Source organism: Prorops nasuta, unplaced genomic scaffold, assembly GCF_024137725.1.
Source record: "Prorops nasuta isolate Cenicafe-Biocafe unplaced genomic scaffold, Cenicafe_Pnas_1.2 PNAS00002, whole genome shotgun sequence".
In the NCBI taxonomy this organism is placed as follows: Eukaryota; Metazoa; Arthropoda; class Insecta; order Hymenoptera; family Bethylidae; genus Prorops; species Prorops nasuta.
Window position 1 is genome coordinate 4792690 of NW_027116799.1, and position 15213 is coordinate 4807902.

Genomic DNA, 15213 nt, shown 5'->3' on the forward strand with positions numbered 1-15213 from the left:
CGAGACTTGGATTTTTAAAGTAGCAGTGCGCTACGCGATTTCTTTTTAACGTACACTACCGGGACAACCGCACTACGCGACGAGCAGTTCACGACTGACACTACAGACTCGGATTTTTAAAGTAGCATTGCGCTACGCGATTTCTTTTTAACGAACACTACGCGAGAGAACCGCACTACGCGACGAGCACTACACAACTGACACTTCAAGACTTGGATTTTTAAAGTAGCAGTGCGCTACGCGATTTCTTTTTAACGTACACTACCGGGACAACCGCACTACGCGACGAGCAGTTCACGACTGACACTACGAGACTCGGATTATTCAAAAGGCACTACGCGACGCGATTTCTTTTTAACGTACACTACCGGGATAGCCGCACTACGCGACGAGCAGTTCACGACTGTCACTACAAATTCTAATTTATAAAACAGCAGTGCGCTACGTGATTTCATTTTAACGTACACTACGCAGAAGAACCGCACTACGCGACGAGCACTTCACAACTGACACTACAAATTCTAATTTATAAAACAGCAGTGCGCTACGTGATTTCATTTTAACGTACACTACGCAGAAGAACCGCACTACGCGACGAGCACTTCACAACTGACACTACGGAACTCGGATTATTCAAAAGGCACTACGCCACGCGATTTCTTTTTAACGTGCACTACCGGGACAACCGCACTACGCGACGAGCAGTTCACGACTGACACTACAGACTCGGATTTTTAAAGTAGCATTGCGCTACGCGATTTCTTTTTAACGAACACTACGCAGGAGAACCGCACTACGGGACGAGCAGTTCACGACTGACACTACAGACTCGGATTTTTAAAGTAGCATTGCGCTACGCGATTTCTTTTTAACGAACACTACGCGAGAGAACCGCACTACGCGACGAGCACTTCACAACTGACACTTCGAGACTTGGATTTTTAAAGTAGCAGTGCGCTACGCGATTTCTTTTTAACGTACACTACCGGGACAACCGCACTACGCGACGAGCACTACACAACTGACACTTCGAGACTTGGATTTTTAAAGTAGCAGTGCGCTACGCGATTTCTTTTTAACGTACACTACCGGGACAACCGCACTACGCGACGAGCAGTTCACGACTGACACTACAGACTCGGATTTTTAAAGTAGCAGTGCGCTACGCGATTTCTTTTTAACGTACACTACTGGGACAACCGCACTACGCGACGAGCAGTACACGACTGCACTACAGACTCGGATTTTTAAAGTAGCATTGCGCTACGCGATTTCTTTTTAACGAACACTACGCAGGAGAACCGCACTACGCGACGAGCAGTTCACGACTGACACTACAGACTCGGATTTTTAAAGTAGCATTGCGCTACGCGATTTCTTTTTAACGAACACTACGCGAGAGAACCGCACTACGCGACGAGCACTTCACAACTGACACTTCGAGACTTGGATTTTTAAAGTAGCAGTGCGCTACGCGATTTCTTTTTAACGTACACTACCGGGACAACCGCACTACGCGACGAGCACTACACAACTGACACTTCGAGACTTGGATTTTTAAAGTAGCAGTGCGCTACGCGATTTCTTTTTAACGTACACTACCGGGACAACCGCACTACGCGACGAGCAGTTCACGACTGACACTACAGACTCGGATTTTTGAAGCAGCTGTTCGCTACGCGATTTCTTTTTAACGAACACTACGCAGGAGAACCGCACTACGCGACGAGCAGTTCACGACTGACACTACAGACTCGGATTTTTAAAGTAGCATTGCGCTACGCGATTTCTTTTTAACGAACACTACGCGAGAGAACCGCACTACGCGACGAGCACTTCACAACTGACACTTCGAGACTTGGATTTTTAAAGTAGCAGTGCGCTACGCGATTTCTTTTTAATGTACACTACCGGGACAACCGCACTACGCGACGAGCACTACACAACTGACACTTCGAGACTTGGATTTTTAAAGTAGCAGTGCGCTACGCGATTTCTTTTTAACGTACACTACCGGGACAACCGCACTACGCGAAGAGCAGTTCACGACTGACACTACAGACTCGGATTTTTGAAGCAGCTGTTCGCTACGCGATTTCTTTTTAACGAACGCTACGCAGGAGAACCGCACTACGCGACGAGCAGTTCACGACTGACACTACAGACTCGGATTTTTAAAGTAGCATTGCGCTACGCGATTTCTTTTTAACGAACACTACGCGAGAGAACCGCACTACGCGACGAGCACTTCACAACTGACACTTCGAGACTTGGATTTTTAAAGTTGCAGTGCGCTACGCGATTTCTTTTTAACGTACACTACCGGGACAACCGCACTACGCGACGAGCAGTTCACGACTGACACAACAGACTCGGATTTTTGAAGCAGCAGAGCGCTACGCAATTTCTTTTTAACGAACACTACTGGGACAACCTCACTACGCGACGAGCAGTTCACGACTGACACTACAGACTCGGATTTTTAAAGCAGCTGTGCGCTACGCGATTTCTTTTTAACGAACACTACGCGAGAGAACCGCACTACGCGACGAGCACTTCACAACTGACACTTCGAGACTTGGATTTTTAAAGTAGCAGTGCGCTACGCGATTACTTTTTAACGTACACTACCGGGACAACCGCACTACGCGACGAGCAGTTCACGACTGACACTACAGACTCGGATTTTTAAATCAGCAGTGCGCTACGCGATTTCTTTTTAACGTACACTACGCAGGAGAACCGCACTACGCGACGAGCAGTTCACGACTGACACTACAGACTCGGATTTTTAAAGTAGCAGTGCGCTACGCGATTTCTTTTAAACGTACACTACGCGGGAGAACCACACTACGCGACGAGCACTTCACGACTGACACTACGAGACTCGGATTATTCAAAAGGCACTACGCGACGCGATTTCTTTTTAACGTACACTACCGGGACAACCGCACTACGCGACGAGCACTTCACGACTGACACTAAAAGACTCGGATTTTTCAAACTGCACTACACTAGCGACAGAATATGCAGTTTATCTCTCCTATGTTTTCACTTGTCGCTTGTCGCTCGTCGCTAGCAGCGACATATTCTGAGGCGGGTTATGAATGTAGGAACGAAGGAAACGGGTAATCGCTAGCAGCAATCGCATAATGGTTTCTTAGGGGTAGTGACTGTGGTGTCGTGTTATGGTGTATGACATTTGAATTTAATTTGCATGTATAAAAAAATTGTGAATATTCAAATAATAATCAAAAGTTATGAGGTATGCACATATATTGAATGAGGAATTAATAAAGGTTTCATATATATTTGAAATGAATGTGTTTTCTTAAATCCTTGTTATGAAAATATTTCCTTCATTTTCCTATATAGCATGAGAGGATGAAAATTATATAGTTCATATATCAGAAAATAATAATTTACATTAGTAAAGTTATAATTATCCTTAGTTTGATAATTTTATTAGTAAAATTCATTGTTGCTACATGTTACTCATAATAAAACTTAATTGAATTTATTTTGTAATAAAAATGTTACAATTTAAGATTCTGTTTTTAGTAAGAAATCTGTACAGGGTGAGGAACTTAAACCGCCCCAAAACATTAGTAGAAAAAGATGCATATCTTTTTAACTATAAGAGATATTCAATTTTTTTATATGACCTTAGCGAAAGCAAATAACAAGAGGATTCGAGAAGGTCCTATGCACAAATTGAATATCTTTTATAATTAAAGAGATACTCGTCTTTCCGCATCTATATTCTAGGGCGGTATAACAGCTTCACTCTGTATATATGTCGTATTATTTTACAAGCAAAGCCTGTTTTTTGGGTTAATTATATTCAACGTTTTTTATATATTAATTACAATAATTATTCATTATATTATTTTAGCTTCATATGTATCGGCTTGCTATAATTGTGACAAATGTATTTTCAATTTGAATTTCCATCCATTTTTCAAATTTAAAATTCACACGATCCGCCTGTTCCGTTCCGTTGAATACATATACAGAGCAGCGATACAGGCGATACGGGCGATACTAGCGATGTCGCTGAAAAGTTGGATAAATCCAACTTTATTTCAGTGTCGCTAGCGACAGAATATATAAGGAGAAAGTGTATAATTTGTCCCACGTGACCATTTGTCGCTAGCGACGAGCGACAAGTGAAATCGTACCTTAATGGCCAAAACACGTCCGAAAGCACTGAGAGCTTATTATACCTAAAACACTATACTTCGTTTCTTCTCTGTGAATCACACTTACTATACATTTTGCGTGGTATATTCAATTCTCGCCAACAAACTATACAGCGTAGTATCTTCCAACATGGCGGACTTGGCAACGCTGGTCAGATACTCAGATAGTCAGATCGGTCAGATCCCAACTATTCCCAACCCAATAGGGATTAGGGAACTCTCATATGTAGTAGTCGTAGTTCGTAGTCTCGTCAGTCTCGTAGTCGTATACTCTCGTTCATTCTTGAGAGAAATGTCAATAAACCTGTTGCAGGATAATCATGTCAGTTTAAACATCATTCATTTTTCACAAATTTTACAGTTCCAAGGCAAGTCAAGCATTAAAAAGCACTGAAGTATGAGTTTACTTGGAGGTCAAAGTTCGGAAAGCACAATTGATTCGCAGCTGCAAGATTTTATCGATATAGAAGTACAAAAACAGCGATTTCAGGTTAGAAATATATATGCATTTTTATTTTCATTACTTTGTTTTTATAAAGAAATCTCTGAGTTCGTTCGTTAGTCCATCCGTATGACATTATTAACAATAACACTGGACTAGCCGTTTTTTGGCTGTTAAAAATGAACCATTTTTTATTCTTAAATATATTTTTCTGAATATTTAGACTTCCTTTTGTGTTTCTGTAATCTTTTATGAGGTTTTAAAGTCGTTTTTGTTATATTATAAATCAAATTTAACTAAATTAATAGTTGATTGGAGAAATTATAGGATAAACAATTTTTTACAATAGGTTTGCTTATTTCAGAAACAGTTTTTATTTTTTATACTTTTTAGTATTTCTATCTATTTCTGTTATACAGTTGACACTGTAAAACATGCACAAAGTTTAAAGGATGTAGCAATATTCTATTAAAACAAACAGACCTAATGTATTGTTCTAATGCATTCTATAATTACAGGGATTAGTACACAACTTAACTGATATCTGCTGGGATACATGCATCGATAAACCCTCTTCACGTTTAGAAGCAAGAACTGAAAATTGCTTGAAAAATTGCGTTGACAGATTCATTGATACAACTAACTTTATTACCAACAGATTGGAGCGTATTGGTCGGAATAATCTTTCAGAATTGGATGACGAATAACAAAGAAAAAGAAAATGAAATGTATTCTAAAATAGAAAAAAATGTGTAATTAAACAGATGTATATTTCGTAAAATGCTCATTTAAAATACGACGTATTTCTGAGTTGACTGTAGCCCATAGCTTACGAGTATTTCAGGAATTAACGGACTGGAGGGTGAATAAAACTGGCTTAGTGATTTTTTTATATAAATATAAAAAAACGGGATTTATTCAGATTAATAACTTTATACATATGTATATGTGATGTGTAGTGTATAATTTTGATATATTACGATTATTACGTGCTATATTTTATGATGGTGGTCTCTCAAACCTCTGACGTACTTCCGCCGGCCATATGCTCCCTCATCTTCAATTCTATATCAAAGTCCACTTTCTATGCTACAGCGTAGTACTATTCAAAATGGCGGACTTGGCAGCCCTAGCTGGTTGTCTTATTATAAATATTTACAATGTTTTCAAGAATAAAAGGATTTCTTAACCGACATAAGCGAAAGTTTATTGTCGGAGGTGTGGTGTTAGGGGCAACTATTTTTTTAACAAGGTATACACAAAGAAAATTAAGAGAATGGCAGGAAAAAGAAGTAAGAGAATTGTTAGAGAGGTCAAAAAGAAAGCAATTCTTTGAAGATACAGAAAGGGCATGTAATCAACTATTATTAACTCTTTCCAAACAATTAAGAGAATCAATAGTGAAGACACTGGATACAGAAGCTATTGTCAAACAACTCAGAACTGGTCGCATAGATAAAATATCATCCTGGAATAAGTTGAAAGTTATAGCAATAACTAGATCAGCAGCAGTAATCTATTCTCATGTTATGCTTGTATTACTTATAAGAATTCAGTTTAATATTGTAGGAGGGTATATGTTCAAGGATTCACAAAATTGTAATGAAATTAAGACTATTGAAGCAGTGCAACAAAAGTACATGTCTCTGTGCAGTTATTTTATGGAAAATGGTGTGAAAGAACTGTGTTCCTTAATTCAAGAGAAAGTTAAGGAGATTACAGCTTCTATGTCCTTGAAAGATGAATTGACTCTTAGGGATTTAGAACAGATATACTGGTCTATAATGTCATCTTTATCTATAGATAATTTTAGAGATCCCATAAAGAATATAGCTCGTTATGTACTCCTTGTGGATCCGAATCAGATTATGGTGAATGAAAATACTACTTTAAGCAAAATGATCAATGGGACTTTGGATGTTCTAGAGAATGAGGAAGTACAGAATATTACTCAGAGTATAATCAGCAGTGGATTTACATTGTTGATTGATCACATTGCAGAGTTTTTTAAGGGCATTCCAATTGGAAATAATGGAACTAGGAAAACAAATGGATTTTCTATACCTGGCACTTCAGAACAGAGTGATGCTTGGAGTAAAACTGAAGCCCAATATAACCGTTTTCTAACTAATGATTTACCTGATGTCATGAAGGCCACTATGCCAGTAGCAAAGATCATCCCAATTATCAATGGCCAAGTTCCAGACAGTCCTACAATGGGGGATGTACCAACCGAATGGATGCAAAGTCTTATATTGAACAAAGAGCTAAAAACTCTTGGGGCTAATGTTTATGAAACTTTTAGTTTCTAGCTATTATATTTTCTCAGATTTTTTTTCTTAAATAATATGTAAATTATTTGTTGGTTGAGATAGTTATTACAAGTGCAACGTGAAAGTCTAAATATTATAAGTTTTATATTTTCTAATCAATTTTTTTAGGAAGTTTAGATTTTCTGTTTTTAGCATTAGAGGTACATGGTAAATGTTTTATCACATTTATACAAATGGTCCACGTATAAAGTGAATTTTTAAATAAATAATTGTAAAAACAAATAATTGTACTATTCATTTTAATCATTTATTAGACTATCAAAGAAATGTTTACAGTATACAGTATCAAATTGATAAGCCAGCCTTTCAGTTACCTTAACTCCGTAATTCCTTTACTAATTAAATTATTCATTTTCTATATATTATTATTCTGTGCTAATTTTATTCGGGGGGGGGGGGGGTGATCCTGGAAATGGCTGAGTAAAAAGACATACCGATAACCGATACATAAGCACAGCACTGCTGTCTAACGGTTAATAAGAGAACTATAGATGTGTGTTTTCCTTTAGAAGTATTTATAAACGTATAAAGGTTATGTTTTGGATAATGACGCCTTAAATTGTGTAAAAATTGTTTTAATTATTGGCTTGAATCGTCAATTTAAAAAACCATAATAGTGACTTCAATCATTATGGATTATTTTTAGAAAAATTAACTAATATATTTTAGTTTATAATTTTAGATGGTTTCAGTCTTCCAAAGTTTGGAGATGAAAAGTGCAGATTGCAGCTTATACTATTATCATCTCTGCTATTATTAAAGTATAAATCGTGCATAAAATGTCATCTGTAGAAATTGATAACCTTTTATCAGGACCTTTGGTGACTTGGGTAAATCAATCACGATTATAAGACCACTTATGTGTTAATTATATTCTATAAAAGTTATTTGTATTGTTATAGTTCATCAGTTGTATTGAAGATCCTGATATGTTGACTAGCTATGAAGACCTGGTTGATGGAGTTTTGTTGTACAATGTTTTTTTACAAATGTTAGTGAGACATTAAAAATTAATTTTCAGTAATATTTCAACTTAAATATTTTATATTAAATATTTTTGCTTTTTAGTGACCCTGAACCTTTGCACAATGGTATTGTACCTTCTGGAGGAAGTTCAGTTATTAGAACAAAAAACTTAGAAAATCTAGTGAAAAACATGAAACAATTTTACGAAGAAGAATTAGGCCATTTAGTTTTAAAACTACCAGATATTGCTAATTTAGGAAAGGAGCCAGAGTCTCACATTGCAGACATGAAATTATTATTATTGCTATTACTTGGCTGTGCTGTACAATGTCCAAATAAAGAAAAGTTTATTACCAAGATCAAAACATTAAATGTGGATACTCAGCTTGCAATTGTCGACTGTATCAAACAAGTTACAGATCAACAGGACATTATTGTGACTCAAGATTCAATGGATAATGTGAATATGGGCTGTGTGTTTACTCATATAAAAAATTTAATTCAAGAAAGAGACCTGTACCGTGAAGTATGTTCTATTTATAAATTTTTTCTAATGTTTTAAAATGTACATATGTTGAGTTACACTGAATTCTTTCCCATTAGAAATGGAGAGGTACGGCTATAAATGAAATTGTAGACAGGAATGATTCTTCCAGCACAGAAGTCAATGATATGGGTAAAATCCCACAATTTCATCCTATCTCTAAGTCTGAAAGAGAAGATAATCATCATTATGCTGTGGAATTGGCAGATTGGAAGTCAAAAGTTAGGAAACAAAGACAAGAGTTGTATGTATAATTTTTTTGATTTTAAACAAAATAGTTTGATCAGCAAGTTTTATATTATATATTATTAATTATAGAGAAGAAAAAACAGAAGCCTTACTTGAATGCAAAGAGGAACTTGAACATAATAAAACCTTGGTTACCAAATTGAAGCAGGAGGTAAGTTTTTCATTAAAAACAAAGTTACTTTTGGGAGTCATATTGTTCTAGTATAATGAATTTATCTTCTAACTATATTCTTCAAATTATTGTAGAACCAAGAACTGATGCATGAAGCTCGCACTGCAAAATCTTATAGAGATGAATTGGATGCAGTTATTGAGAGAGCAGATAGAGCTGATCGATTAGAAATGGAAGTAGCTCGATACAGAGAAAAACTCACAGATATAGAATTTTATAAAACTAGAATTGAAGAATTACGAGAAGATAACAGGTATGAGATTGTTTTAGTTATTATACAATCTAAAAATTAAGTTAATTATTTAAAATTCAAATAATTGCCACTGAGAAACAAATGTTATTTTAGAGTATTAATGGAAACCAGAGAAATGCTTGAAGAACAGTTAAATTCTTCAAGAAGAAGAGCAGACAAGGTTTTGGAATTGGAAAATGAAATTTTGAAGTATAAACAGCGATTAAATGATATGCAACTGGTAAATCATTTTAAATTAAAATGTTGAATCTTATGAGAACGTGTATTTATTTAAAATGGTAAAAATTATTTTTAGGAACATGCTGCTGATAAGGATAAATATCAAGAATTGATGGAAGAAAATCTTAAGTTACAAAAACTGAGTAAAGCTGCCGCGAGTGAAGCCGCATTGGCAGGATCTATTAGTGATACAGAAGAGCCAGGTACTATTAGTTTATTAAATATAAATCTATGCATGTCTTTCTTTTGTAGCAAAATCAAGTTAAATCTTACTGTTTTAGCATCAGAGGATAATAGATTATCAGAACAATTGACAAATAATGCTCAGACTAGGGCATTAAAATTAGAGTTGGAAAACCGACGATTACTTACCATAATAGAATCATTAAAAGAAAATTCATTCCATGAAAATTCATCTCGCGTTTTAGAGCTAGAAAAAGATAAGAAAAAGCTGTCACTTAAAGTAGAATCTCTAAATGAAAATAATAAACGTCTCTCTCAACAAAATTCTGATCTTGAAATAGTATGCAAGCAAGCGCTCGAAGAAAACAAGAAATTACAAAATACTTTGAAAATTCAACGGACCTCGTTTGAGCAGGAGTATCAAGTAAGTTACTTTGAGTCCAGGTGAAATAAATAATTGTGTCGAATTAGTTTTTAATGGAACAAAATTTATTTAGACTCACCATTCAAAAGTGATAGAGTTAGAAAAAAGTTTCGACGATACAACAAAGGAGCAGCAGCGTATACAATGCTTACTGGAAAGTGCTCAACGACGAGCTGATGATTTAGAACGCTCTTTAGAAAATGCAAATCATAAAATTGAAGATTTAAAACTGGTAGAAGCCTCTGTAATGGAAATTAAAGGAAAATGTCTCGGTTATGAATCTAAAATTCTTGCCTTGGAGAAAGAGAAGGAAGCAGCACAACGTGATATTCATCGATTTAAAGAGACAATCGAGGTGCGGAATTAAAATATATATATATATATAAACAATAAAAACATGTTTTAAGGAGATATTATTTTATAATAATTTTGTATTAGGAAAAAGATGTTGCTTTGGACAAATCAGCTGATACGATTGAGGCTTTGGAACGTAAAGTGCAACAGCTAACACAAGAAGTTAACAATTCTGTTAGCCAAATAACTAGGTACATAGACTCGCTATATAATCATTTTGTTAAAATTTTTATATCATGAGTGTTTGTAATGAATTTTCTTTTTTGACAGATTGCAAGAGATTGAAAGATCTAGTAAGGAGTTGGACTCTCGAGCTGCTATTGATCGTGAAACTTTAGAGACCCTTCAGTCAAATTTAGTTGCTGAAAAATTGAACACACAACAATTATGTTCTGTGTTGGAAAAACTTGGATTTAGTGATAATATGTTACTGTCATTGCCATTAGAAAATATCATTGAAAGGCACGTTGTTACTTAATATATTTTATAAAAATACTTTGTCAATGAAACTACTTAACAACTAATCATCTTTTAAATCTAGAATCGCACAAATTCCTGAGGTCATCGTTCACGTGAAGAAAATGATAATGAAGGAAATTCCATGCAATACAGTTGTATTGGATTCAGCTTCCGATGATTCCTACCAAAATGCTGGCGTAATGCGCACATTAGAAGAGCTCAATTCATTAAAGAAAGAACAAGATCATTTGCAACAAAAATTAGCAACTTCACAAACAATGCTAGAAAATCTTTTATCAGAAAATGCAAAGCTTCAAGTATATATAACAACTTTAGAATCACAAAGCACATCTTTAGCAGCTCAGCACACCGCTTTACAGCTAGCAAACTCTCAATTAGTTGCAGAAAAAGAAGAAGTATGTTTTAAAGACTGTTGAACTATTCTACTATTTTTAATTAATTTTTGTTTGTAATTTTTAGTTATTGAAAGAACGAGGAGTACAACAACGTATTCATACAGAACTGCTTAAAGATCAAGATACATTACAATCATTGCATGAGCAATTGACCAATGAATATGAACGTATGGCTGTAGAAAGAGACAACCTTCGATCAGGTTTGAGAGATGCGAAAAACGAGAAGCGTGCTTTACTCGAAACTGTTGAGCGACTTGAAGAAAAAACTAATCAATTACAGAAGGAAAGAGATACCTTAGTTCTTAATGCAGAAAGTTTAACTAATTTACGAGGGGAGCATTCTAGATTAAAGGTATTCAATCTATTGAAGTTATAATATTTACAACAAAAACTTCAGGAATAAAAAGTTAATAAATTTGTTTTTTCATATAACAACAGGAAGACTTTAGAAATTTGTATACTGCAACAGAAAAGGTTAAACTTGAGTACAAACATTTGCAAGAAGAATATAGAAAAAATAAGGTGGAAGTGCATCGACTGAGTTTGAAACAAACGGAAATGCAAGGAGAGCTTAGTACTAAGGATGAAAGATGTTCAAATTTAGAGTTGCAAATTAGTAAATTAAATCAACGATGTGAGGTAGATTCTGAACATTTTATAAAAGTTGGTATTAAACTTTGTATATATTTACTGGTCTTTTTATAAATTTTAGATGTTATTACAAATAAATTCTGGATTGGATAACGATAGGCGCTCTTTAATGGAGCATATTACCCTATTATTGAGTCAGTATCATGAACTTTTGTCTCATTGTCTTGAAGATAAAGAGCACTATCACATGGAAGAAAAAATGTATACGTAAGTATGATTATTTAATACCTTTTATTGGAAAGTAAATAAATATGCTTAATTGTTAGAACAAACTCTCATATGAATTATAATTCTTAAATGTAGAGATAAAATGAATCACTTGTATAGACAAAAGGAAAAATTGGAGGAAAAAATTATGGAACACTATAGAAAATTAGAAAGCTGTAGCATGAAGAAGTAAGTACTTGCACAAATTATTTTGAATTGTCAAAAATTTACATTGTTATTAATATTGTACAATATTATTTTAACAGACCAGGGTTTGGAGCAAGATTAGTGAAAAAAGTGAAGAATGCTGGATCGGAACTTCTAAACAAGGTTAACTAAAAAAGCTTATTTTGTCATTTCATCGTAAGCAATAAACTTTTGTATTACCAATATATTTTTTTTTTTTAATTTTTAACGCAGAACCGACGTTCATGGACAGAGGATTCTAGGCAATCCGAGGCTAAAACTTATGAATCAGAATCAGGTACAAATGATTCTGACGGAAGTTGCGAGGAACGAAGATTACCAGGTAAATTTTTACACTTTCATATTATAAAAAGGGTGTAATTAAATAAATACTTGATAAAAACTCTATGGTACCTTTGTTTTATAGAAAGTGCTGAAAGAAGCCTGACAGCAGATCCATTAGTTCTTGGTCATCCTGGAACTAGAAGAACGGTTTACTATACAGATGATTCATCAGCAGCACCAGCTTCTTTGATTGTAAGTAATATTTATAAATTCAAGCAAAACGGCATGCACAATATGAATATGCTTTGTCGATGTTTATTACATTTAATTTTTTATTTTCATTGCAAATTTAGACGGATAAGCCGGTAGAAGACTCTTTGCTTGACAGAGAGGATAATACAAGTACCAGCCAGATAGATCCTAATTCTACAGCTGAGCTTCCAACTGAGTCTCGACCGTTTTTGATTTATAACAAAGTGTCAGCGGTAATTAATGAGTCAAAAAATATTACCAGTACTCCAGTGAAAGATGTAGAGCCAGACGAAATGTTGTTGGATAGCTCAGCTGAAAAGGCACCAAAAACAGGTAGCCCAGTATGGTATGAATATGGCTGCGTTTAAACTGAACAAAAGAATTTAGACTTTTTTAAACTCATAGACTTATTTTTCTGCTTCTTACAAATGTTAATTGCAGAAAAAGCTAAAATTTATTTTAATTCACATAAAAGTATTATTTGTACTAAAGATTTGCATTTTATAAATACTATAATAGTCTTAATGTGTAGTTTCAATAATCGGATTAAAGTGCACTTTACTGAAGGACATGGGTTATTTGAAATTGCTAGAGACGTAGCAAGAACTTAATTATTATTTTATAAACTTGGTATTAAGATATATACACATATGTATATATATATATATATATATATGTGATGTAAAATGTTTTTAATAATTCATCGGAATTATATTTTACATAAAATTTTGTAATACCTCTGTGCATACAATTACCAATATATACGAATATGACTCGTTTTATACCACGAGCTGATAAATTTAGTTGAACACATAGAGCGCTTGTGAGTTCCTAAAGAATAGTGTACATTAAAAAATTAAAAAAATGAAGAAAATAACGCTTATAATAAATAGCATAAATATGCATTTTACAATCATAGGGTACTTATGTTTTTATATTTTTACACGAATTTTTATAGCGTCGATCGTTTATATGAATTAAATACAATATGATACTTATATTGTTTTTTTTAGAGCCACTTATTAGAGTAGAATAGATAATGTTTACCAGTGTATAAACAGATCGCATAATTATTCTAAATTGCTTGAACGCTACAATCGAAGATCGTTATTTTTACTAGTATTAAGTGAGCATAAGAGCTTTAATGACGCTACAATGCATGGAAGGTTCCAAACAATCTAATGAAGATGTTTACAGAAAAGTAAATTACAGGTTTTGCAATATCGATTGATTGCAAGTTTAAAATGGCACAAATGTTTAAAAATCAGAAAAGAATATTTCCGATAAAATTATAATTTTCCTATAAGCGTAAATACTAGCGACAATTTAAATTTCTCTTGAATTTCATCAAATGCATAAGAATGATTATTTTGATGTATTATCTTGCCATTAGATACGACAGATCTATTTTTTGTATTTATATTGCCATTATCATGTAATTTTTAACTAATAGAAATAAAGACACATGATTTAGCATATATTTCAATATTTATCGATTTCTCTTAATACGTGTAAAAGTCTAAATGATAAATCAATTTAAAATCGAGCAGTAGCACGTGTTATCTGCTGTACGGAGAAATTGAAGAGACGAAGCAAAAAGGAATAAATAGCTGTTAAACTTATGAAGGTAGCGCTTGTGAAATAAAAAAAGTGGTTTTGCAGTATATTTTAGCGTTTGCCTGATAAAAAAGGATCAGTTCCATGCAAATTTCAGCAAACAACGGTTCTCTACTATTCTCTTAACTCCCTTCTAACTGGTCCCCCTGTATCCTGGCAGCAAAAAAACAGTCGTGCGCAGTAACGGCCTGGTAGCAAAACCTCTCTGTCCGCCGTGCTTTTTCCACGTGCGAAAATAAAAGTCTCTTGCTCTTTTCCTACCTCCGGAAAAGGGGTGGAGGGAATGTGGATAGAACTGGGAAAAGGGGGGGGGGGGCAGAGCAGGCGCTGGCAAAAATAAGAGGCCGTGAGAAGGATAGAGGGGTAAAGAGGGGGTAGAGAGAGAATAGAGGAGCATCGGAGGATGGAGTATGGAGCGAAGAAAGAACTGTGCACAGGATTGACGAGGAAAGAATGGATCGCAATGGAGAAAGAGATAACGACAAGCCAATGTTGGCTGGGAAATGAAGACTGACGAAAACTGCCGACGCCGCCAAATTTCTTTCACGTCAAGGAGAATTTTGATTAACGAACATTTCTCATCCACTCCACTCGAACATCCTCGAGAATCACGTTATCCCCTGCAGTTTTTTTCCATATCACATTATAATCCTTTTATCAAAGCTTTTCTGGTACTGCGTCAAAACTTTAAAATAACGCCTAATTCCAAGTTAGATCGAATAGTTTGAATATAAGAGTTTTTGTAGATTGGTAATTAGGCTATCAACTAAGGTTTTTTCTTAATTAAGAGTCTTCAAAG

At 34.7% G+C, this 15213-nt stretch overlaps 3 protein-coding genes across 4 annotated transcripts; all 3 read left to right on the top strand.

The window, feature by feature from the left end:
- Nucleotides 1-4327: 4327 nt before the first annotated feature.
- Nucleotides 4328-5367, top strand: Tim8 (translocase of inner membrane 8). Of its 2 annotated transcripts, XM_066732457.1 has the most exons (3): nt 4328-4378; nt 4564-4692; nt 5163-5367. In XM_066732457.1, the coding sequence occupies exons 2-3, from the start codon at nt 4600-4602 to the stop codon at nt 5349-5351; spliced, it is 282 nt and encodes a 93-aa protein (XP_066588554.1). In that variant the 5' UTR covers nt 4328-4378; nt 4564-4599; the 3' UTR covers nt 5352-5367. The 2 variants fall into 2 exon arrangements, with proteins under 2 accessions (XP_066588554.1, XP_066588549.1); XM_066732452.1 differs by lacking the exon at nt 4328-4378 and having other exon boundaries at nt 4385-4692.
- A 427-nt stretch (nt 5368-5794) lies between these two features.
- On the top strand, nt 5795-7205 carry Pex3 (peroxin 3). Its single transcript, XM_066732440.1, has one exon. The coding sequence runs from the start codon at nt 5805-5807 to the stop codon at nt 6954-6956; it is 1152 nt and encodes a 383-aa protein (XP_066588537.1). The 5' UTR covers nt 5795-5804; the 3' UTR covers nt 6957-7205.
- Nucleotides 7206-7491: 286 nt separating this feature from the next.
- On the top strand, nt 7492-14256 carry Girdin (protein girdin). The gene is made up of 21 exons (XM_066730103.1): nt 7492-7807; nt 7880-7968; nt 8046-8469; nt 8547-8731; nt 8806-8887; nt 8983-9161; nt 9255-9381; nt 9457-9583; nt 9662-9987; nt 10061-10342; nt 10426-10532; nt 10612-10803; nt 10883-11216; nt 11281-11568; nt 11655-11855; nt 11929-12074; nt 12171-12263; nt 12341-12404; nt 12495-12603; nt 12688-12797; nt 12899-14256. The coding sequence occupies exons 1-21, from the start codon at nt 7757-7759 to the stop codon at nt 13163-13165; spliced, it is 3783 nt and encodes a 1260-aa protein (XP_066586200.1). The 5' UTR covers nt 7492-7756; the 3' UTR covers nt 13166-14256.
- Nucleotides 14257-15213: the final 957 nt, after the last annotated feature.